At 49.9% G+C, this 25536-nt stretch overlaps 1 protein-coding gene across 4 annotated transcripts in view; it reads right to left on the reverse strand.

Annotated features, from left to right (window-relative positions):
- Positions 1 to 25536, reverse strand: part of ZBTB16 (zinc finger and BTB domain containing 16) — a 71956-nt gene continuing 46420 nt past the window's right edge. For 3 of the 4 annotated variants that reach the window (XM_042831964.1, XM_042831962.1, XM_042831963.1), the window contains 3 exons: positions 5305 to 5475; positions 1677 to 1844; positions 1 to 1381 (listed from right to left, as the gene is read on the reverse strand). In XM_042831964.1, coding sequence (XP_042687898.1) covers positions 1152 to 1381; positions 1677 to 1844; positions 5305 to 5475 — 569 coding nt within the window. In that variant the 3' untranslated portion in view covers positions 1 to 1151. Of the gene's footprint in view, positions 1382 to 1676; positions 1845 to 5304; positions 5476 to 7196; positions 10196 to 25536 lie in introns of those variants that run through there. The other variant, XM_042831966.1, reaches the window with a different exon arrangement.

Consider the following 25536-nt stretch of genomic DNA (forward strand, 5'->3'; position numbering starts at 1 on the left):
CAAATCAATAAAAGCTCATGAGGTCACAAAAAAACGAGGTAATTTCAAGTAAAATGTGCTAAACACAGAAAGAGTCAAAAACTTTTAAAAACAAACCGAAAGCAAACAAACAAACAAACAAAAAAACCAACCAAAAATACAACACCCAAACCAAAACAGAGCAAAGCCATTTGTTACCGTCCGCTCCACCGCAGACACTGGGAGTTGAGGGCTGGGCAAAAAAAAAAGAAAAAAAAAAGCATTGGCACGTTCCAAGCACACAAAAACACAAAGAAAAGAGAGAATCTCCTGGCCCAGCATCGCCACAGCTCACCCAGGGCACTGTGGGACAGGAGCTGCAGCTCCTATGGGGACAGGGAGCAGCACGCAGCCCCCAGCTTCATCCTCCCGCTGAAGGCTTTGTCTTCACCTCCCGAATTAGAAGAAAAGGAAAAAGAAATGCATAGAAAGGTCTTTGGTCAGGAGGAGGATTGCGGCCTCACGCAGCCCCTGCAAACCAGAGGTTTTTGCTCCAGATTTTTGCCAAAGCTGTGGGAGCACCGGCAGCACCGCACTGCACCCCACCGCACCCCCGGGGGGGCTCGACGGGTGAGCGCAGCCCCGGGCGCTGTCCCACCTGCGGGGTGCTGAACTCCCGCTGAACGTGGGGCCGGGCCCAAGGGTAACTGCCTCGCCCAGAGGGGTCTGCGACAGCTCCTCCAAAGGGGTCATCGACGGGGATAGAGGGAGAAAATGAAATTAAAGCATTCCCAAATCGCTGCTCACATGCACGATGTCGGGGTGAGGCACGAATTATGCTGTTCGTACGCAATCGATCCGGTGCCACCTCTGCAGGGTGGGATGGCGGCTGCTGGTTGGCGGTGGCAAAGGGAGTGGGGTAAGTGGACACACACCCCGTAGAGTGCCAAGGGGCTGGGGAGGGGAAGGGGCCGTGGGTGGGAAGGGCAGCCCCCCAGTGTTCCCAGCATGGGACCCCATGCTGCAAGCACAGTGAGCACCACATGCCTGCACCTCCCCATCCTCAACCCCAGTGAGGGATCCTTCCAGCAACAAACAAAAAATGGAAACAAAAGGCCATGGACGATGCTTTTTTTTTTTTTTTTTTTTTGCCCAGTCCTCCATGACTCAGCCCCGCGTCCCCTCCGTGTCCCTCAGACGTAGCAGAGGTAGAGATAGGTCTTCTCTATCCTCCAGTCGGTGGGGATCTCCTCCGGCTTGTGGCCCTTCATGTGCTTCTGCATGGTGGAGAGGCTGGGGCAGTACTCCAGGCAGATGGTGCACTGGTATGGGGAAGCACCGTTGTGGGTCCGAAGGTGTTTGATCATGGCCGAATAATCCCGGGAGCGCTGGTGGCACAGCTTGCACTCAAAGGGCTTCTCACCTGTGGGAAACAGGGCAGTGGGATAGGGTCAGTGGGATAGGGTCAGCATGGCACGGGCTTTCAGCACTACACGAGGTTGCGGGGCCTCGCTTGAGCACAGTAATTAACTGCCCAGCGCGCCCAATATCGATACTCGCTCTGTGCACAGACACAGCGAATAATGAAGTAATGAACAGCAAAAGTGATCTAACTATTGATCCGCTATTTACAATAGCTCCATGCTGATGCATTCAATGATTCCTTCTCCCCAGCAGCCAGCCCTGGCGCTGCGGCCGCCTCGCTGCCCGGCACCTACCCGTGTGCACGCGGTAGTGGGTCTCCAGCTGGTGCTTCAGGCTGAACTTCTTGCCGCAGCCGTTGCACTCGTAGGGTTTCTCCCCAGTGTGGATGCGCTTGTGGCCCTTCAGCGTGCTCTCGTCTCGGAAGCAGCTGCCGCAGAACTCGCATTCGTAGGGGTGGTCACCTGCAAGCACGTGTGGGTCAGCCCCATGGTGGGCATGTGGGGAGCGGCACGGGGGCAAAGCTCAGGGCCGTGCACTCAGAGCCCTCTGCCTGCATCGGTCCCACACCGCAGTGCTGCTCAGCACCCTGATAAATGAACTTGGGCTCAGCACCAAACTCTGAATTATTTGAATGAAAGGTGAGGGCTCCAGCTACTTATTTATTACGGCAGTGAAGGCAAGGACAATAAAGATAGATTGATCGTCCAAGACTTTGTTCATGAATATTTAAATATTACTGATTTGTCTTGTCACTGTAATTACAATTTCTCTGTGCTGCATATCCTACAACCACAGTTTATGGTAAAGAATGGCCAACTGTATTTCACTTGTCCTACTGCAGATGTGCAGAGCTGCCAAGCGTGTAATGTTCCTCGCATTTCATACATTTTCTTCAGCTGTGAAGGCTTAAGTCATCCACAATGACCTACGTTTTTTCATTATCCCCATGTCAAACTGCACTCGTGCCTGGGCATAAATTGTCCTTCTAGTTATATACTCACATGCCTGTGCTTTCACTTCCTCTTTGCAATGATATTTTACTCTCTGCCTGCTCTCTTCCCAGCCCTGCAGAGAGGTCTGCTGCTCTGTGCACGGCATTGTTTCCCAACGGCTGCAAACCAGCAACGATCCCACAGGGTGCAAACACCTCCCATTACACAGCCCCCAAACCAACACATCTTTAACCACATTGCACTGTGCAGACTGCAGCTTTGTCTCTATTTTCCATTGAACTCCTCGTACCTAAAACCAAACGGACCCATAGAACTGGATGATCCCCTCCAACCCAAACTGCTCTATCATGTGACGGCCAGCTGCCCATTTTCAGCACTCCCATTTGCTCAATAGTTAAGAGAACACCTGCAGATGGGAGCCAGGTGAAGGATTTTCTTGTTCAGCCTCAGCCACCCATGAGAATAGTGATTTTTTTCCTCCTGCTGCTTCTTTATAGCACCCTGGTACTTTAAGTGAAGTGTTAAACTCAGGAGCTGGTTTGACAGGATCCGCATGAATTTAATTATCAACCTGATCATGTGGTAAATGAGTTTAAATATGGCATCTCGAGGGCCAGACCCACACCCTCCTTACACACACATAGTGCTGATGCAGGGACACTAATGGGACCCATGTCCCCACAGCAACACTGCTCTGATTGCAGAACCAGGGGGAAAAAAATTAAAATCCAATTTGTGGCACGCTGATTAACTTTGCAGAACCTTTAATGAGCCTAACATTAAATTCAGGACAAAGGGGACTAATTAGATCCCCTCCAGCACCTGTGACCCTCTTCTGCACTGCTACCTGGTGCTCTGTGCCATGGAGGCAGAGCAGTGGATCCATTGGCACTGAGGATCAGTGCAAGGGTTTGGATTACAAACAACCAGCAGAGAAGACCCAGTGTTACTCACTCTCCAATACAACACCAACATCCCCTCTTTTCTACTACCCCTACCTGCCTAGCAGAAAGGGGGGCTGACAAGACCGGGATACGTTCAAGGGCTGCAGCCTTTGTGCTCTCCACAGTGATAAAGGACCCTGCAATTCCTGCTGTGCTCTCCCAGCTCTGGGATGCTGCCAGGCAGAGCTGGGCACCACATCACGAGCTCTCTGCAGACTCGGCACTGCGCTCCCACTCCGAGAATAACCACGAAGCACAACTAACTACTCATAAGGCTCCGAGGATCCTGGTTTATTTTTAAAGCCAAGAGCTAATAAACCATCAGGGGCTGGGGGCAGAACCCATGCAGAGTGACCCACAGCCCAGGTCACTGGATTACTTGCTATGAATAGCTGCTCCACTCAGCATTAATGGGATCATAAGCGCTGTGCGATTCTGGGTTTCCTGGTTGGGAGCATGGATGCAGGACAAACAGGCACTGGCGATGCAGACCTTCTCATGATGCTGCCCCAGCCCCCAAGCACCCAGCACATGTGTATGCAGGAAGCTGGTTAAAAAGAGGAAGGAAAAGAGATGCAAACAATCTGCATCTGCCTCCCCCCAGCAATCACACTGCTGCTGGAGCGCCAGCCCTGCGACTGGTGTGGGAAAAGATGGGAGAGGAGCATTCCCTCCACCCACCTGCAAACCATCCCCGCCTCCCCACCGCTGCAAAAAGCAATTTCAGTTGCTCTGATTCATAGCTGGGCTGCAAATTACAGGCCAGCTCTCCGCTGCGTGGAGCGGCACAATCCTGCTAATCACTGAGCTGGGTGAGGGTCAGCTCCCCAGCCTCGCCACATTGCTGCACGTGTTGGGTGCTGCAAGGCTCTGAATCCAAACTCATTGCCACGAGCGAGGGGAGAAGCAGCTCCTTCCTGGGGACAGAGGCACATAGGGACCATGGGAGGCCACCCCTCACCAGGAGCTTGAAAGGCTATTTCTCCATAGCAAAAAAAAAAATGCAGGTGAAAAGTCCTACAGTGTTGCTTGGTTTTCCCCAAACGCACCAGTCTCAGGTACTAAACCTGCTAGGGAACTTTCACTTTCTGGTTTGGAAGGGATGCACTCACACCTCTTTCCTACATACGATCAGCCAGAGAGGTCGGATCCCAGCCCCATCCCACCATATTCCTCAGTGCTACATCTCCATGTTTCTTGCACACCTGCAGGGATTGTGAGCCCACCACCTCAACAGGCATCTGTGCCCAAGCACTCTATGGGAGAAGAAATTTTTCCTAACATCCCACCTGAACCACCCCTGGGACAATACAAGGCAGTCTTATGTTCTAAGAGCTGCTGTTCCCTACACTGCAGTCCCACAGCCACAATCACATAACGGAGACTCGCAGCAGGAGCAAAGCACAGGAGGACAGGGCCAACATCAGGCAGGTGGTTTGAGGACACCGAGTAACACGGTCAAATCCGTGGTTTCATACCCCAGCTCTCCTCTAACCCAAAAGCACCTCGGTGGGTGTGCAATGTAAATACCATATACACGTAGCCCAGGTCACTGTAATCCCATTAGAGCCGAGCACCAGCTGATTATGTGCATCTACTGCATTTAAGCCGATGAAGCGGGGTAAGATCGCACATCCCCTAAGAAGGTCACATGTCACATTATACCGGATCAACTTATTACACACAGCACTTCCCCCCACCCCCTTTGTTTTCTCGTTCTTCTTTTTAAACTCAAGCAACCTCGGTTATGGATAACAGTTGCCTCCATATTTTTAAGATTAAAAAGATGATAAAGTGCCTTTTAGCAAGGAACATCTTTGTCCCAGCCCTCCTTGCAGCTAGAGCTCCAGCAAAGAATGCTCCTCCAGCTCCACCCATGGCTCAGCATCAGCTGGTGACTGCCACCAAGCTGCCAGTCCCAAGCTCTCCTGCACAGAGTTCAGAACCCAGATGGGGGCTCCATGGGCAGCATCAGGACCTCCCACCCCACGGCACAGGACTGCTCTCAGTGGCCTTGGCTGTACCTGTGTGGGAACGCAGGTGCCTCTTGAGGGCAGTGTGGCTGGGGAAGGTGCGGTTGCACTCGCTGCAGATGTAGCTGCGCACCCCGGCGTGCACCTCCATGTGCTGCTGCAGGGCAGTCTGCGTCTGGAAGCGCTTGCCGCAGAGCAGGCAGAAGACAGCCATGTCTGTACCTGCAGGAGAGGAGACAGAAAAGTGAGGAAGTGTCTGGGGGTCTCCCAAGGGTGGTTGTGAGGAAGGGGACTGCGAGCCCCAGTGACCGCTCACAGTTTCCAGCTCTCTTGTTACAGACAGCAGCCCGCTTTCCGCACCTGCCCCGTTTGCCTGTGTGCTCAGCTGCACACACAGCATCCCTGGACAGGAAGAACTCCTGAACAGGGCACAGACCCACAGCCCTCACTCCTAGGGGGCAGCAGCAGGGCTGGCACTGGGACTGCAGCAATTCCAACCCTTCAGCATAGAGAAGAAGTGCAAGAAGAGAGCAGAAGGATTTTATTGCCTTGGGTGCAGCTGGAAATCCCTTGTAGGCTTGCATCTCCACGCCCCCAACCCAAATGCGAAGCACCTGCTTGGATAATTCCCCATGTTGGGATGGGCTGCATGCACCTGTGTGAGACACAGCCCCTGATGCCAGGTGGAAACAGGACCCAAAGAAATGACAGTTGGATGCCTGAGCACCATGCAAAGCTGCTCTGGGTAGCAGTGGGCTGAACACAGGAGGACCACGTGCACACCCTCAGCACTGTTTGTGACCCTCAGTGGTAATACCACCAGAAGCTTAATCCTATGAGCCACATGCACAATTATAAAATTGGCTGCATCAACAGAAGAGTACATAAAAAAGAAACACCAGCACAAAAATAGAGATACTTACACACAGTCAATAAAAATATAAGACCTTTGTGTTATTAAACAGTTTGTTTTAGTTTATGCATAGCTGATTGTTCAGAACCTATGAGTCAGTGCAAATTGTATTACGCTGGGAGATTAAGCAAATAAATGCTAGCTTTTTTGGAGACATTAAAATGTGAGGACTATGGAAATAAAATTATCTAGAAAATTGTATTAGCAATTCATTAGCGGCAGCAAGATGTTCAAGGTAACCAACAAACACCTGTAAGAAACAGTAGGGAAAGGGAGGGCTGCTCTTTGCAGTGCCAAAATTAACCTGAGGGGTGGTGAGGACCAAAGCCACTGCACACAGGGGTGCTGGAGGAGCTCTGGGCACTGTGTGCCACTGGCACCCGCAGTGCTGTGGATGGATCCCTGGCTGCAGCATCACCCTGCTGAGCACAGGGGATGGGTCCAGGCTCCGTGCTAGTGGCAAAATGCACCAAAAGTAGTGCAGAGATCCTGCACAGCCCAAGGAGCAGGAGTGCACGAGCACCGGCCGTGCTCCTCCGTGGGCAGGTTCCACATGCCCTTGTGTGCAGCGAGTTGGCTCGGTGCCGGCCGTCCCCTTGGTGAGCTGTGCACCGTGCGAGCGAGTGAGGCTGAGAATATGAAAATAAATGAGCAAAACAGAAATAAAACCACACAGCAGCGAGGTGGCCCCGGTGGCGATGCTGCTGCCTCCCTCCCCGTGGATTTATCCGGGGGACGCGCGCTTGCTCACAGCTGCAGACAAAACTCTCCCAAGAGCCCTGGAGACACAAAGCCCATCCGAGCGGGTGGTGCGGAGCAAATCCTGCACGGTATGCAGCCCGGCCGCGCTCTCACGGTGACAGCAGGACGGGTCAGAGGTCGGCGGGGCCGAGCCCCTGTGCCGCAGCCAGCTGTGCCGCGGGGGCCCCGGCCGGCGGGACGCCAGCCCCCATCAATCCGCCGGGAGCAGCCCTGCTGGGGCCGGGGACAATGGGCTCCTGCGGGGGTGGGGGCAGGACAATGCGGCCGGGCCAGTGCGCAGGCCCGGAACAAATCCTCCCTGGCACCATAGGGCCCTCATTTGTGAAACTAATTGGCCCCCGCTTGAAAAATTGGGATATGTTGGGCCGCCGTGCTGGAGAGGAGCTGCCTTGTGTGGGGAGCCCCGCTATCCAGTGGGATGTGGCTGCAGGGCTGGGGATGGTTGGATGGGGATGGGTGGCCAAGGATAAGGTGACGTGGATGAGGATAGGTGGCCAAGGACAAGGTGACAGGGATGGGGATGAGTGGCAGGGGACAAGCTGCAGCCCGCATCCCATTGCGTGCCCAACTGTGCTGGGATGGGGAGACGTGGGGTTTGCAGCCTGGTGACACAGCAGTGCAGCTCCGCAGCCACCACGCGCTGCACCATCACACAGCAGGTGGGCACCGTCCCACTGCTCCAGGCACCTCCAAGCGGGATGCGCAAGCGGAGCCCACCACTCAACCATACCCACCTCCAAAAGCACAGCTGGCAAGGCACAGGACCTGCTGGCAGGAGAAAAAGGGGTGATGCTGGAAAAGCCCCACCTCCCCACGGCGGCACCCCGTTGGCTTTGGAACCGTGGGGACGTTTCAATGCGTGGCCATTGAAAGAAAAATCACCCCGGATAAATAAACACCGCCGCCGCCGCCACGTAGGCACAAAAAGAGGAAGACGGATTTATTCATTTCGCTGACGTTTTAATGGTTTCTCTCCTTTTTTTCGGGAAGATGATTACAAATTAAGCAGCATTTAAACGCTTTTTACTGTCAACAATTAAAAGGGGCGAATATGGAACAGAAAGTGCGGTGACCATTCATTTCCAGGGAAACGCGGCTATCAGCGAACACCACGGGGCCTTCCCTGTACTGTACACTGCACAATGGCAAAAAGTATACCATTAATTTTGTAGGACATTCAAAAGCAAATTAAAATATAAAAAGCTCTAGGCACAAAGATAGATACCAAGAGAGAGGGCAGAATAGGTCAAGCTTGTGGAATTAAAGTCTTAGCAACAGTGGAGGTTTAAGCACAGCCCTATTACGCCGCATTCAATAGCCACCTTCTCCCATCTTCTCTTTTTTCTCCTCTCAGAGCCGATGTGCTGTTTGCCTCCAGCCTGCAGCAGTAAACAATTAATACCGCGTGTAGCAGTGCTGCGGGTTTCCAAGGCAGGAGCGACAGGCTGCCATGTAGATGAGATCCTGGATGCAGCATTAACTATTTGGAAGAGAGCGCCGCCCGCTCTGTGCGAGGCAGGTTTAAATAACAGGTGATGGGAGATGTGATTTTTGCAGGATTGATGCTTGCTTAAGGGAGGAAAAGCCCTGAGAGCGCAGCTGTGCGTGTGGATCTCTACGCTTTGCTTTCCAGGCTCCCCCCAAAAGTGCTTTTCCCCGTGTCTTTAAAGGCAAGGGAGATGCATTTCCCATCACTCAGGGACTCCCCTTTTCAAACTTCAGGTGAGGAATGCTAAAATCACCACAGCACTGAACACAACACTTCTTCCATGCTCTGACTCCACACTAGAAGGAATTAAAACGAAATTCGCTCCGAGACACGTAGGCATATGGCAAGGAACACAGGTTTGCTTTTCCTCTTATTTTTAAAAGGCGCCCGGTGCATTTCCGTACCACAAAGTTTAACATGCAGGAGGTTCGCCGAAGAAATAAAAGAGACACGTCCCCTTTAAAAGGAAATATAATTTACAGTGTGCAGCCAGGCGGTCCATAGTTTCAATCTCGTTTACTATAGAGAAAACTCTGCTAGCTGTTCTCTATCCCACAAATCCGATTTAATCAGACAAGCCAGCCAGCGTGGCTTGAAGTAAAAACGGATAATTAGTAAACAGAGAGCTACTTCAGTGCTTCATTGGCATTCGAGCCGGGCTAGTGTGTCGCATTTAAAATGCAGTCTGATGAAGTTTACAAAATCAAACCATTTGTTACTCCTATTGAAGAGGCTTCAGGCCACTTGCAATTAAATTGGAATTAGTGCTCAGAATGAGATACAGCAAATTCATACTAAAAAGGGATCTGACTTTGAGACGTTTGACTTCAAGTTTTCCCCTCTGCGTGTGTGTGCGTGTGCAAGAGATGTGGCTGCTCCGTCCCGGCCCTCGCCTCCAGCTCTTGCAGCCCCAGCACTGGGACCCGGGTGCAGGAAGGTGCCCCAGGGTTTGGTGCCAATGAAACTTGGGCACTTATGAGCACCTGGAGAAGGCACCAGGACTGCAGAATATTCCTGCTACGCCCTATGAAACACCCATTGCATTTTTGTTGCTTCTGGTGGCTGGCTGTTCTGTCTGTCCATCACCATAATAATTAATATCATTATAAATCTTTTATCAAAGGCTCTGGCACAACAGTGGGTGCAAACGCACAGTGTAGGCTACCAGCAGGGCAAGGCGTTGCCTGCTGCCTTCATGGTAACACCTCCAGCATTCCCACAGCCAGCCCCAAAACATTCCCACATTGCAGAGCATCCCCACAGCCAGCCCCAAAACATCCCACACTGAACAACATCAGCACAATGACATCAGCATTAGCTGTGAGCTACGCAACTAAAAGATGCATTTATATACATCCACGTGCACACATACACCCCGCATGCACACAAATCCCAGCTGGTCAGTGCCTCCAACAAAACAGTCTTCACTTACTCTTCATACTGAATGTCTTAAACTATGTGCATGCAATAGAGGCATGCAACAAAATTGTTGTTGCAATCGCTAAGAGTGAAGTGGAAGGCTCCAAAAATTCTTGGTACGCCAAACAAGAGTCCAGGGATTGTTGGCTCTTGCTAGATTAGATTTCAGAGATGTTTGGAATTTTTTTGTCACTGTGTCAATGGCTTCTTCACAGCCACTGGCTGCTGGACAATGCAGAGAACGCTGGAGTTTGACTGCACGGAAGCAGGGGGAGTTTTTATCAGCCTTGGTATCAGGGTGCCATGGGTAACCTTCATCCCCAATGGGCTTTGACTCACGTTGGCCAAGAGCAGATGTTCTAGCAGAAGTGAGGTGGACAAGTGATCATAAAATCATAGAAGTTTGGAAAACAATAAGGTTGGAAAAGATCTCCCAGATCACCAAGTCCAACCCCAACCCATCCCCACCATGCACACATGTCCCCACGTGCCACATCTCCACATTTCCTGAACACCTCCAGCACGGTGACTCCCCCACTTCCCTGGGCAGCTGTTTTCTGAGAAGAAATTTTTTCTAACATTCAATGATTTTCCCTGATGATCAACCACTGCTCAGAACAGCATTAAGGGACAGGACTGAAAGCTATCAGAGCAGAGGGACTTGGGCACATACTTCAGACCTCTTAGGCAGTGGGATCTCCAGGGATGTGCTGGAGGAGGGGACACTGCAGTGCACATCCTGTTGGGATGAGGAAGAGGAGGAGGAGAAGGGGGGAAGGTGAGGCAGACATTGCTGGCCAAGGCAGCGGCGTGCTGCGATTGTGCTTTGCCCCACCAGTGTCAGACATGAGCTTCTGGAGTAAGGAGATTAACCTAGTTTTGGTAACCCTTTTCCTGATTATGAAAGGAAAAACGGCATTAGTAGTTGGCAGCACCAAAGAAAGCTCATACAGAAAAGCCCCACGATGACAGCTCTGTCCTGGAAACCGCTTCCTACATACAGAATGCACTGCACACACAGATACATGCACTGTGTACGATGCTGCACCAGCACTTGGCAAACCCATCATGCCCTCCTCACAGCCCTTCTGCAGGAAACAAAAGCATTGCCATCCAGGAAATGGAAACCAGAGACGTCCACCTGGCTGCCCCACAGACAGAGAGGGGAAAACCCATGCAGAAAAAGAAATGAGACACTCATTTTGTGCTGGAATCACCAAATCATCCCAGTTTCAACTGCTGCCTCTGGACTCCACAACTGAGCTTTCATGCTAATTAACATCTTTATGGAAGGCAAACTCTCTCAAGGGGGTATTTGTTTGATTATTATTATTTACTCAGAGATACTACAGCTTTCTTCCCATGTTTAACTGACTGCAAAAATTCATTCTTACAAAGCAGCACAGGCAGCTGCCTCCTGTGCCGCCCGCTTCCTCTGCAGGTTGGGTGGCAGAGAGGGATGCCCTGGCATGGAGGATGGGGATGCTGCTTTACAAGAGCACGTGCACACATCCTCTCTTCTTTTAACCAGCACTGGTTTATCAGACCTGGAGAAGCTCAGATATTTAAGAGCACGTGCATACGAAAGGATACTGTAAATAGAAAGGTGAAGCACCAACGTGAATTTCATGGCATCACAGAACATCCCTGAGTCAGAAGGGAGCCATGGGGATTGGGCAAAACGGGCACCGCAGGCTGAGCCTGAAACCTGGAAGGGAAACAGTGCCCAAAGAGGAGGAAGAAGAAGATTCCCCAAAAGCAGAGGGGCGGCACAAAAAGCAAAGCGGGCAGCGGCCGCGCGGTGACGTCTTTGTCGGTGCCGCTCTCGCAGCCGGTGAGCGCCGAACAAACGCTGCTGCCCGGGAAGCTCGCGCCCGCCGGAGGTGATTTATTCCGAGGGCCATCTGGACAGGGGAACAATGTGGTCCCATATCTGAATGACCCGGCGCATTAGTCACACCCTCCTCGCTCGACCTCTCCGTCCCTAATCTTCACACTTGCTCTCATTCTCCTTTAGTGAGGCAAAATGACCGGATCCGCTTCTCACCTCTCTTTTGGCTGGCGAAGTTCACAGGGCTGGGGGAGACAAAAGGCCCCGCGCCTCGCTGCGTGCCAGGGCTCCCACCCCATGTCCATGGGGTCCAGCATCACCCCGTGTCTGTGCTGAGCACCGGGGCACCTTGGGACCGCACAATCCCCACTTCTCAGCCCTTCGTTCCCCATCAGGAAGGCCTACACCAGCCCCCCTCTCTCCCCTGCCAGCCTTCATCCTCCTCCTCAGTTTACCTCTTTATTATACTTTTCTGCCATCGCTCTACCAAGAATTATTACATAGCAGGAAAAAAAAAAAAAACCAAGCAAACATCAAGTGACTATTAGCAGTGGTAGCTTTATTGCAACAGGCGCAGAACTCATTCGTTTCATGTTTTGCGGAATATAAAAGCACTGAAACATTTTAATTTTAAATTCTTATCATTGAATTTACTGCTTTTCTCTCGCAATGATTTGTGTTGCTTTTTAATTTTTACAGTCTCTACAGAAGCCAGATGCTACCGCCTAGGGCCAAAATAATAAAAACCTACTGCAGTCATGAGTTACAGAACAAAAAAGAAACACACAGTTGACAGAAGTTAATATCTCAATTTAACAGTGCTGCTTTGCTAATGATCCTTTGATATGTGTTTATTTAGAAAGGTCTGATCTTGACCTTGAAAGCAAACTAAACCACAAAGTCTTTATGAGACGAGAGAAAGACTTTATTTATAGAATGGCTTTATGTCAATCAGGGCGGCAGCTGGACTCGAGGTGAAAAATTGCTCAGAAGTGAGCGGGTTCGTACCCAAAGTGTTGGTTGCAGTGCGTGTATCTGGGAGGGGGGAACTCATTCCAGATGAGGACTGTGGCACAATGCACTCCCCAAGTCAAGACACAAAGCCCACAGAGTGGTGCAGCCTGCCGACTGCGCACCGCATCCACCAGGAGCGCTGGCACCGCCGGGACAGGTTTTCCTCCCCAGGAAATCCAGGATTGCACAAAGCTTGTGTTTTGAAATGAAAATAAGAATGGCTTCTTTACGGGACAATTACATTTTACTGCGATTCTATGCCGAGATTTCCCAGCTCCTATTGCTGCGCGAGGCTGGGAGCACACTGGGGAGATCTCACACCAGCGGTGCTCTGTGTGTTCAATTCTAATTCTATGTCTGAGGTCAAACAGTGATTTGAAGACATTTACCAACGCTGAGCCTTCAGCACTGCCTCCTTGTCTTCGCAAAGCCTTGGTGCCAAGGCCCTTCTTATCAAGTCTGTATCCGTGCCATTCAGGTGGCCAAAAACTGAGCGCATCAAAGGAGCCAACCTCCACTTTTCAGCACTGAATGCACTCACTAGGCACTGTGGTACCAGTTAGCTTACAGTCACCAAAGGAACTGTGATAAGAGGAATATAAGCTGCTCCACAGAGACCGGATGGAAGGGCACGAGATGGTGATGTTTCCGTCCTTCTGATGCTAAACAATGCAAATTCGGGACTGAGGCAGTTACAAAAGACCTCTTTGCATGTTGACTAGAGAAATAAATGCTGCTGTAGAGTCCCATCTGGCCCAGCAGCTGAATGGGGAAAGCTCAGTGAGACAAACGGGTCTGAATTTAGACACAGGCAAGAGACAGCAAAGATATTTCAGCCTTAAACCAGGTATGAAAGATAGCAAGCACAGCCGTAGACAAAGCCTAGGGAAACTCTGCCCTGGCACAAGCTTGGGCTGCCCAATTCCTGGCCCATATTTCCCAGGGAAAGAAGTTTCACTTGATGGAGGCACACCCACCTGTGCTCAGCATCACCCTTGGAGCAGGCATTTCCCCACTGAAGGAGCACTGTCGTGGTGTTTTCTGCCACCACATCGCTGGGGAAGCTGTCATCTCACTGCTTACTCATCGCCACCACTAAGGCTGCCTGCATTTCTCTTTCCCAAAAGGAATTTCAAATGGAACCAGCTGAAAAAATAACTTGATTGGCTGCCGAAAACACATTTTTCCCATTGCTTGCTGAATGATGGTTCAATTAATTTGTTCAAAACCACTCAGAGGTCTCCATCCTTACACAAAGAGCCTCAAGGAGGAGACGAAATCCTCACCAGTTAAATGCTGGCCCCTGGTGTCTTTCTGGCTGGAGAATCTCTACCTCAAGCATTTTCCAGCTGGAAGCTGTATTTCCACAATTTTCACTCTTTTTCCCCTCATTCCTGCTGGAAATGTGTCTTAACTCAGTGACAGCACTCCCATCCCACCCAGTGGCACAGAGCATCCCCCATACATTTCCATGGTACAAGTTGCATTTGTCTGGGTTGTCAGTGAGGGGCAGCGAGGAAACACGGGGCAGCCCTGGTTGCCAAACCAGCAAGTAAAATTGTCCTTAGGATGCTGTACAGAGGGCTGCTGAGAGACACAAAGCAACATTTCCTAACATCCGCTTTTTATTCCAGAAGCTCCATTATTTAAAATAAAAAAAAAAAGAAAAGAGATGAAAAAGATCTCGCAGCCAACTCATGAAGATGTGAAAGTATAACGGAGAGAAACATCTCCACTTTCTTCACGTTTTTATATTTTTTTAAGTGGGGAGGAACAAGGATCCCAGGACACAAAAGTAACTGGTAAGGTAAGTTAAACCTTGTCAAGATGAACTTTCCTGCTACTTTTAATTAAAAGTTCTTTAGAATTAAAAAGGACACTATTCAGAAAAGACTGAAAAAAAAAATTCATTGACACCAGCCCGCCCCCCTCCCCTTTTTCCCAAGGAAAAGAAAAAGCTGTTTTTGTGTGTCTGCTCACCCAGCCCTCACTGTACAAAAGGAAGCGGATTTGCAGCAAGACACATGAGATGACCCTTTGACCCTAAACTGCTGAAAAGTCCTCAATGGCATAAATACCAGATAATCAATCACATACCAGGAGGGCTGGTCCCCCTGCCCTTACCCCAGTGGCCGAGTTTATGAGAGATGCACTGTAAATGGACACCAGCTTTTTAAGGGAGGCCCCTCTCTGCATTCCTCCACGGAGCCGGAATATTTTCCTCGGGCCGGGAGACCCTGGCCACCTAGTTTTACACATTTCATCACTATCTGATGCAGCCCCACAGTGCTCCTCGCCGGCACATCCGGCAGCACCAGCACTGCGGCCTCTCCCTGTATGGAGGGGATGAAAAATGTTCATCCCAAATGGATGGGATGCACAGTGCTCATCCTGTATGGAGGTGCTACAAAATGTTCGTCCCACACGGAGGCAACGCAAAATGCTCACTCCAAAAGGAGGGGATGCAAAATGCTCACCTCGTATGAAACTGATGCAAAATGCTCACTGCAAATGGAGAGGACACAAAATGCTCATACCAAATGGAGGCAAGGCAAAATACCCCACATGAAGGTGATGCAGAATGCTCACTCCAAATGGAGAGGACACAAAATGCTCAGCCAATATGGAGGCAATGCAAAATGCTCAACCAACGGGGGACACAAAATGGTCACCTTGTATGGAACTGATGCAAAATGCTTACTCCAAAGAGAGGCAGTGTAAAATGCTCAGCTAAGATGGAGGTGATGCAAAATGCTCATTCCAAATGGAAGGGATGCAAAACGCTCACCCGGTACAAAGGTGAAGTGAAATGCTCACTCCAAATGGAGAGGATGCAAAATGCTCAACCAATATGGAGGCGATGCAAAATGCTCAACCAATATGGAGGCAACACAAAATGCTCGTGCCATCTGGAGATGCAAAATGCCCACCCCGACTGGAGGAGACACAAAATGCTCACCCCATATGGAGGCGACGCAAAATGCTCAACCATGCGTGGATTGGAGGTGGTGCAAAATGTTCACCCCAAAAGGAGGTGATGCACAACGCACCTCGAGGCGCACAGCGGCACAGTGCAGGCTGTGGGTGCCCCAGCTGCACGCAGGGGGAAACTGAGATTAAGTGAGCAGAGAGTGCTCTTTTGTTTCCTGCTTTGGGGGAGTGCAGCACAGGCACCGGTGCTGCGGCGAGCAAACCGTAGCCCAGGGCTGGGGCATCGCCAGCAGCAGGGCGGGTGCAGGAAAACGAAGGTGCAAACGGCCTCACCTAGAGAGGCCACCGCAAGTGCTGTTTGTTTGGGGCGGTTTCGTTTGTGTTTTTCGTTTTTGAACCTTTCGTGAGTTTGACACCAACTGCACAGAGTTGGTTTTCCTTATCAGAGCTCTGACAACCATCTCCAGCCTGAACAGGGCAGTGCGAACTCTCTGAACGTTCCGAGGGCAACAATAGATTTTAAAGCTTTAAAGGAAAAGAGGAAAAAAAAAATTTGCTGAGATACTGAACTGGTTCAGTTAAATGGGGAACCACTTGGCAACTAAATTTGATAATGCTTTTGTTTGAGGGTCAGAGGTTAAATATGTTCACACTAATCCCCTTCATCTAGAATTAAAGGACAAGAAAGATTTTTCTGTAGCTTAGCAAGAGGGCTTTTCTCATTGCAGTTTAAACAGTATTTGCACAGGAAAATTAAATGTAGACCATTGGGCGCTCATTTTAAACGTGAGCACATGGGTCTGCTACCTTTCTATTTGTTGATTTTAGGCAAATGTGTCTGATCACAGCAACACCAATCTCGTCGCACTTCCTGTCCGATCCGATCTCCCGACTATAAATTCTCTCGGAAGGGCAGGGAATTTTTGTTTTCCTTTAATTTAAAGGTTAAGAAAAGAAGCGGGTTTGAAAGGCAGCGCGATTCCCGGTTTCAGGAATGTGTGCTCAGACTCAGATTTCAAGCACTGTCACAGAACATTACTGTCAGACAAAGAGGCTCTGTGCTGCGGATCCGAGCGGCTCCGCGGGTTCGGGCTGGGAGCTGAGGATGGGTTCCCAATGCACGGTGCAAACCTGCAGTACCCAGAGATGCTGCAGGAGCTCGGGGTAACGCATCACCCCTACATCACCCCTCCAGTGAGAGCTCCCAGCACCCACAGCTCGCAACTAGGGAATTCTGGTATTCTGAATGCAAAATGTTGAAGCACGGGATAAATGCTCGGCCCAAAATGGGGCTGGATGTATCCAGCACCACAAGACTCCAGGTGAGATGGGGATGGCGAAGCACGACAAGGACAGGCTGTGTGTGCTGCACGGAGATGGAGCAGCACAGGGATCCCAAGTTCAAGTCAGGTAACAGCAGCCTGGCACTGTCACGTGGTGCTGCTGAGATATATTTGGAATAGAGGAGCTGCGTCCCAAACCAACCACTACTTTTTTCCAAATGCCTTTTGATGTCCTTTCCAAAGCTAAAAACGCACAACGCGGCTTTCAGGGCGCGTGCGGTGCTCAGCACAAAGGCCTCTTTCCTTTAACCCTCCATGGGCAGAGCCACTTGCAGGGTGTGAGGATGGACTACAATGCATGCCAATGTCTGCCCCCAGTTTCATTTAGCTCCTGTTATACACATCGGTGCATGGCACCAATTAAAACCTAACAGAGCTTTTGGAGAGATCAGGGTGTTATAATTTCTCTGTCTCCTCAAAACGGCCATCCAGCTGAAAATTCTCTATATTGAGCCATGGAAATGGGTCTTTATGAGCACTGTCAGAGGGCTACACTGCAACTTCACAGCTCTACACACTGACATACTCAGCTAACACAAGATACTACAACTCCAAAGCAAGCTCCTATCAACATCCAGCGAGAAAAGTCCCTTCCAAACTGCAGCATCTGACCCACTGCTGCTGCTGAGCATTGCCCCAAGGCAACAGCAAGAAACAAACTTCTCTGTTTCTTTGTGTGCTTACAAACATCAGCTCTGGAGCTCTGCAAAGAAGCAGGGGCAGAGGCAGCCTCCAGCACATGGGGAACTTTTGGCTTTGCTGCATTCAACACAGTGCACATCTCCAGCTTTTATCAAATGCTATGCTGGCCGGGTCAGCTCTGAGAGACATGGGACTTGTTTGCATGGCAGGAATGCTGGGCATGGCATTGCTAGGAGGGAGCCAAGACACACAGCAAAGTGTTTGGGCTGCAAACCCTGTGGGTCGGGTTGCAGCAGGATCTTGGGGAGGTAAGTTGGCGAGACGTTGTTCTCCAGCTCCTCTGCCAGGCTGTGGGGAATGGGGACACTCCTTGGCACCCCAGTGGCAGCTCTGTGCTCATGGCCATGGGCTTCTGGGGCTGTGCTGCTGCCTCTGGACTCCATGGAAGGAGTGACTGCTCTGTGCTCGTTTTTATCTGCAAGAGCTGCCCATTTGTTAAACTGTCATCGTGAATTATGCTCCTAAATTAAGATGGGAAGTTTCACTGTCACAGTCATTGTTTTTGTAGAAATAAACGTTAGCAAAGAAACTCCGTTCCTTGGAAGATGTCAGCTTTCACATACAGAGCTCTGGGCCAGGAGCAGGGAAGCACAGGAGAGGCAAAAGCTTTCAGCTGAATGCTGGTGCTTACCTTTCCCTCTGTTTGCAGTTTTCAGTCCCTTTTACAAACAAACTTGGGAAGGGCCCTTGCAGCCCCGCACTGCTCAGCAGAAAGCAAAAAGGGGACAATGCACAGCTCATCCCCACACAAGGGGAAGGTGCAGAAAGTTAAAGGGGGGACCCTCCTGGGCCGCAGCTTTTGAAAAGGGACACAACTTTGAAATGCTACATTTGCCATATCTGCACCAAGAGGAGCTCCAGCTGCTGGCAGCTCCCAGCCCCAGGGCAGCGCCTCTGCTCTGCGGACATGGTTGCTTGCCAAAAGCAGCTCGGGGTTAATGAGATATCAGCCCATCGTGATCTGATTAAGACAGATGCTTTGCCTCTTTATGCTCTCGCAACTGCCATTTTTAGTTTGGAAACCGTTTGGAAACAAAACTGATCTTTTTTATTTACAAAACTCAGGAGTTTGCGTTTTGAGTGTTTTTCGATCATCCGATTTCAAATTGTCTTTTTTGTCCTCTCCTGGGTCATCTTCTCCATCCCATTTTGCCGCACCCAAACATTTGAGCTAACACACCCCTCCCCTCAAGGAACACTCAGGATTGAGCACGGTTGGGATCTCCAACCAGCACTGAAGTGCTGCAGAACTTCCCTTCTGTTAGATCACCTAAAAGGTGTCCAAACACGCAGCCCAAAACTCAGCTTTCAGTTCCATAACAAACATTTCAGAGGTTGGATGTCCACCTGATCCAAAGCTCATCAGAAAAAGTTACTGTGAGTTTTTGATGCAGACTTTGAAGGAAGAGTGGAAACTGACACCAGTAGGAAAAAACAGTGGCATGGGGGGCAAAACATCCACCCAGACACAGCTATGCATTTATCTTCCCCTCCTCCTCCAGCCATACAATCACGGAATCATCAAGGTTGGAAAAGACCACTAAGATCAGCAAGTCCAACTGTCAACCCAGCCCCACCATGACCACCAGATCACACCCCTCAGTGCCACATCTGCACGTTCCCTGAAAACCTTCATAAAAGCACCTTCAGGATTGCCACTGCACTTCCATAGGTGCCCACGCTATTGAAGCAGCAAACCTCGTGTCAGAAGATGGTTTCTCTGCCTGCAATCACTCCCATTTCATCTCCTGGGCACATCAGATGCCAAAAGCATCTTCACACCCTCCACACGTGGCAGCTAAAACCTCGGCAAGGAAAGCAGCGTTTTGAGGGAAACTAGACTTATTTGGCATGCTCAGGGTTTGCAGTTCTCCTCCAGAACCAAGCACCCACATCTCTGCTCCCATCTGTTCCTCAGGTGGGGTCGTGTGATGCTCACACCTGGACCAAAGCCTGCACCAGTAGCCCAGCCCCATGCATGAAGTCTCCTCAGCACTGCCATCCCCGAACGCTCCAACCTCCAACAGAAAAATCACAGCCGTGTAATAAAACAGCTTTGGAGGCGATGTTTTCTTGCGTATTTACAGTTTTTCTCTCTGCAATCCTTTCAGATGTGTTCATAGGACTCCAGGTCCGTGAAGCACTCCAAGAGCTGCCAAAATATCGCAAGACTTGGCAGCGACGCCTGAAACATTCTTTGCTGGCACATGAGGAGCAAAACTTTGTTACACTGTGGAAAAATCCACAATTTGTGCACTCTCCAACTTTGCCGCTCGGCCTCTCCTCCACCCTCTCTTGTCTCACTCGTTATTGGGATCGCAGCTGGGGTGCAGGGAGGCAATGCTCAGCCTCTAGCAGCAGGCTGGGGGATATCACCTCCTGGGCAGCGGGGATGGTTTTCCACCTGTAAAGACCTATGTGTGGTCAGAGAGCTCAATTATGACAAATGGTAACGCCTTCCCCTCTCCTCTCCCTAACAGCCTGGCTCTCATGCAGGCTCCCATCCATGCTCCCAAAGGCTCCCAAAGTCCATTTTCTCAAAGGCCCCTATCTACTTTCCCAAAGGCTCCTGTCCCTGTTCCCAAAAACTCCTGTCCCTGTTCCCAAAAGCTCCTAACTATGTTCCCAATGGCTCCTGTCCCTATTCCCAAAGACTCCTATACCTATTCCCAAAAGCTCCTACCCACATTCCCAAAGGTTCCTGTCCCTGTTCTCAATGGCTCCTGCCCACGTCCCCTTTGCTTGCAGCTCACTTGCCCCACAGCCCCATCGCAGCACCATGTCCCATCCCCAGCACCCCATGCTGAAGGAAGGAAGCAGCCCAGTGCTCTGCAGACTCCAGCACGCAGGAACGTTTTCACTTCCTAATGAAAAACCAAAATGCTGATTGTTCCCTTGCCTGTACTTGCATCTGAAATTGGAGCTATTACAGGGTAGATATGTCAAAGCTTCGCTCAGCCAGGCATCATCCACCAAAGCCTGCAGCATGATTTTAAGTGTAACTGTTTTGTTTGTTTGCTAGTAGCCAACGCAACACCAGTAATGAAACAAAGAAATGGGACAGCCCCAATCTGAACAGCTCTGGCTGGGAACAGAGGACATGGGGAAGGGGCTGGTAATGCAGCCCTCCTCCTGCACCGACCCTGCATGGTCCAACAGGAGCTCCCCAATGCACTCCTACTGATCTCTGTGGTGCTGCAGAATGCCCAGAGCACGGAGCTCACTGGGGTCACTCACCCACCTGCCCCCACATCCACGCCTCCTGCATCCTCTATTCTTCCACTTGGGTTCACACAACCGAGTACAGGAGGGATAATTACATGTAAACATACTTAATACTACCGTACGTTATCTCTATCTATGGAGAAAAATGCTATCTGATGGTATTTTCCCCATAAGCCCAATCAAGCAGCTCTGTTAAAACCCTCCAGAGTACTGTGAAACAGTAATAGAAAGTCGCAAGCACGCTGGGAGATGCTGCACGCTTTGGGTTGGGGAGAGGAGTGGAGCTGCTGGTGGGTCTGGGGGCTGAACTCCCCATTTCTGTCTCCTCCCAGTTCCCTGGGACAGGAGCATCCCTCTGGTGGGAGCATCCCAGGGCAGTGCTGTCCCCTCCCAGCTCCTCTTCACCCCATACTCTGCTCTTGCATGCTGGATTTTTTTTTCCCTTTGTACCTCTGCTTACCACGTTACTGTTTTGAATCTCTAAAATAATGTGACAAGTTAATGATGGCACAATTATCTAAATGTTTAACAGACATGTTATCTAAGTGAATCGGATTGAGATTCCATCCCGCTGACAATAAACATCAATGGGAGAGCAGAAAGTGATAGGCAAATTATCGCAAACCCTGCAATTTCAATGCTATTAAATTTGGAGGAATAACAGCCCTGAGGCCTGTAAACTCTGAATAAAATAGACCCTTGTGTTTGTCCAACTATTAAATCAAAATGCTACCAACATCCCAGGAAAAGAAAAAAAATAAAGGGAGATTTATAGCTTTTCAATTTTCAGTTACACATTGGTTTTATTAACTCCTTTCTGCTGTTTGTACCCCAGTCATCGCAGCGGAAATGTCTGCTGTGGGTGGGAGAAGGGAGTGATGGTAGAGAGGAGGAGGAGAGACGGGATGAAGCCTCTTGCTTTTAGGAAATACTAGACAAATCACCTCTGATACCTTCTAAAAGTGCGTGGCACACCAGCCAACCCCAACCCCATTACCGCCAAAGCCAGCAATGAGCTACCGGAGCCCCATTTGTGGATGCACTGCTTGGTGGTAATTGGTTTTCTCCTGATACATTTGGTTTTTCCTCTACATTAGAAGAGCACAGTAAGTAATTTTCCACACTCTCCCTCCGGCATGGTGCTGGGCTTACGCTGCTATGAAGATGAGCCAGAACAGTTGCTGCTTTTCCTATTGCTGTAGGACAGAGGCCAAGGAAAGTGAACACCCAGAAAGAACCTCTCAGCCCAGAGCCGGCCGGGCCGCAGGCAGTGCGGCCATCCCTGTGTTTACAAGCAGGAGTGACTTTGTCTTTTAATACCTTTTACATTGCAGCTGAAAGAAGGGCTTAATTTTTCCACCATAAGAGATGGAGACTGTTTTACAGCAGTAACCGGGCAGAAAATTTACATCAAATTGGAATCATAGAGTATCCCAAGTTGGAAGGGTTGCATAAGGATTGCCAAGTCCAGCTCCTCCTAGTGCACAGAAAAATGGGAGAAAAATGGGGTTCCACATCCAAGCCGTTCACCTGAGAAACATCTCCCCACGTGGAAAAAAAAAACCCAGGAGTCCTTACTCATCCATTTCAGAAAACTTCCCAAGCTCTGGATGATCCACAAAACCAACAACCGTCAGTTGGCTGTTTGCAAACTGGAGCTGCACCCTGCAATAAGAGCTGCATCTCTGAACAAAACAGGTCTGTTTGGTACATCTGTGCCAAAGGAGTCCTTATTTATTCAGCCTCTCCCTGAGAAACGTCTGAACCACCCCTGAAGCCATCCACCCCAACGTCTACCAAAAAAGGGCATTTTTTTTTTTTCTTTTGGCAAAGTCTGAAGGTCTTCCACCGAGTTGGCCAAACAACCTGCTGCTAAGGACGAGAGGACGACGCTCCAAAACCTTTATTGGGAGATGTCATTAGTTAGAAAGAGTTGCTAATTATAGCAACTGTATTGGAGGAATGTTTCTTCTGCCACAGGCAGCGCTATTTGAGTGCTGCCCAACAACAGGAAGCTATTAATTTCAGTGAGTGCGGGCTCCTCTGACCATAGAGCCCATTTCTGATGTGTAACTGAGACGCGTGTGTTTACAGCTCACAGAGGTGATGATAAACCTGTTTAACCTGGGTCATCGTGTTCTGCTGGGCTAAGTTTTCATGTCACCCTTTGAGCCTTGGCACACACACAGGCCGCCATGGTCCAGCCCCAAGGTTTCCCATCAGGCCAACAATGACTCATGCAGAATTGTCAAGGTCACCAGCGACAGCCCATCTCCACACTGCTCTGCGTGGTTTTCAGGATGGCTTCGGACCAAGCCACTGCCTGCAGGGGTTGCAGAGCCCTGGGAGTGTGATGTTTGGTGGTGCCATGTAACACCACATATAGGCACTACCAAACCCATGCTACAGAGCCTGCTTCACCAGCCCCACATGGGGCATGCACCAAAACCAACCCCTCGATGTGCTGGCTGGCTCCTGTAAGCTTTTCTGCCCTCCCTAACCTACAGCGTATACAGTTGCTAAAAAGATTATGGTTTGTAAAGTTCAGCCTCAAGTAGCATGACTTTGAATACAGAGGGCAATCACTTTAAAATTTATTACCTGCTGCTTGGCAAGCAAAGTTTCCAGATCAAATGACGTGCTGAGCCTATTCCTGCTCAGTGACGCAGCAATTTATATTACTGATCGGTCATTAAAACCTCTGGCATATAACCAGTCATGTTCTGCATGCCAACATAGCGTCCACACATCGAATTTTAACCTTTGAGTATAAATGCAGCCATTAATGGCATCTATCAGTTTTTTCAGCATTGAAAGACTAGCTTGCTCTAATTTAAACTGCCCTTAGTATAGCACAGAGAGGAGCGGGCTCTTCTCTGCAATTTTGATTTCAGGAGTTGCTCAAAGACTCCACTTCGGACTTCCTGATGTGAACTCCTCCATGCCCCTTAACAAACCCACTGTGGGTTGGAAGGATAGTGTTTACAGCGTGCATCTGTCACCCTGTATGGGGCAGAAGGAGCTCCTCGTGCTTATCCACAGCCGGCCGTATCCAACCCGAAGAGCTGGAAAGCACAATAACAGAAACGTGGCAAAAGCCAACTGTTGATAGCTCTTTGGAAAGGAGCAACGTTTTCCTCACAGAGGGAGCAGTCATATTACGCAGTATTTGCTGCACAATGGTTTCCTACATGCATACTTTAGAGCTAAGCTATAAAAGCAACAGTGCTTCAGTGAATCACTGCCTCGTGTCTACATTGCAATGGAAGAAGAGCTCAGGCTATCTCACCCTTACAAAGCACGGAAGCTAAAACAATGCTGCAACTCAAGCTGCCTTCTTTATCAGCCTGCCGTATCACACAGTGGTTTGCAGGAGGGACTCACGGCGCACTGATGGCTCTTTATTTGCCTGAACACTGTGTGATGTTGGGATAACAGATGGGGTTCTGCTCCTGTGCCAAGAAAGGAACCCCAAGGCCCCCCAGGGCTGCATTCCTGCTCTCATCCCACTCAGCATCATAGCATCCCGTTAGAAGCGACACACAGACCTCATGGCTGCAAGGTGAAACCCACAGAGAGCCCCAATGCAGTGCAATTATTTGTAGAGATGCTTGAAAGCAGGAAGAGAATGACTGGTGTAGGCTGAGATTCTCAGATGATTTATAATGCATCACTCTTAGGCACCCGATCATCAGAACAGTCTTGACAATGTTATTTATCTCTTGGAAAGCTTCTCTTAAAATCTGAAATGGTGGCCAAGTGCCATCGCACTGGTCACATTCAGTAGAAGTTTGATGAGAGTTACACCTGAATTTTAGAGCCGTGTTTACAACATCAAGGGAGTAACAAACCAATTATCTGGAAGGAAATTGCAACTCCGTGAGCAACTCCTGCCAACAGCAACACTTCCATACTTCCAAACCTCTGCTCCTGGGTATGGGGCAAGGGCAGGGCTGGTTCCATGTTCCCAGCACCTCTCCCACTTTTCTTAAAGCCAATATCCTATGGATACTGGTCAGTTTGCATCATGGCCAGTGCTTGGTGCACAGAGCAAGGGTGGCCATCCAGCAGCACAACGACACTCTGAGCTGAACCACAGACAGCTGTGCTGCTCCTTCCACCAGTATCTCCCAGGAACCCACCTGGGGATGTTTCCCTTTTGAGAGTCACAAACAGTAACACAAATACAAAAATAATATTTCCAAGAGGTCAACAAAATGCAGGCTGATTTACCTTAATGGAACTAATTTCAAGACTGAAATGGACTTGGGCAGGTCAGAAGCCAGGATTCGCAAAGGGTGAATCTTGAGGTTTGCCAAAACTTCTAAAGGAAGCTTAAATATCTAACTTAGGTCTAAACGGTGTTTGATAACAGGCACTTAGAATCACGTCAATCACAGAACCAAAGAATGATCTGGGTTGAAAAAGAGCACAGTGCTCATCCAGTTCCAACCCCCTGCTCTGTGCAGGTCGCCAATCAGCAGCCCAGGCTGCCCAGAGCCACATCCAGCCTGGCCTTGAATGCCTCCAAGGATGGGGCATCCACAGCTTCCTTGGGCAACCTGTTCCAGTGCATCACCACCCTCTGAGTGAAAAACTTCCTCCTAATATCCAAGCTAAACCTCTTTTGTCTCAGCTCAAAACCATTCCCCCC

The sequence above is a fragment of the Centrocercus urophasianus genome, unplaced genomic scaffold (genome assembly GCF_019232065.1).
Source record: "Centrocercus urophasianus isolate 14NV4802_14NV808 unplaced genomic scaffold, USGS_Curo_1.0 seq_37, whole genome shotgun sequence".
Taxonomy (NCBI): Eukaryota; Metazoa; Chordata; class Aves; order Galliformes; family Phasianidae; genus Centrocercus; species Centrocercus urophasianus.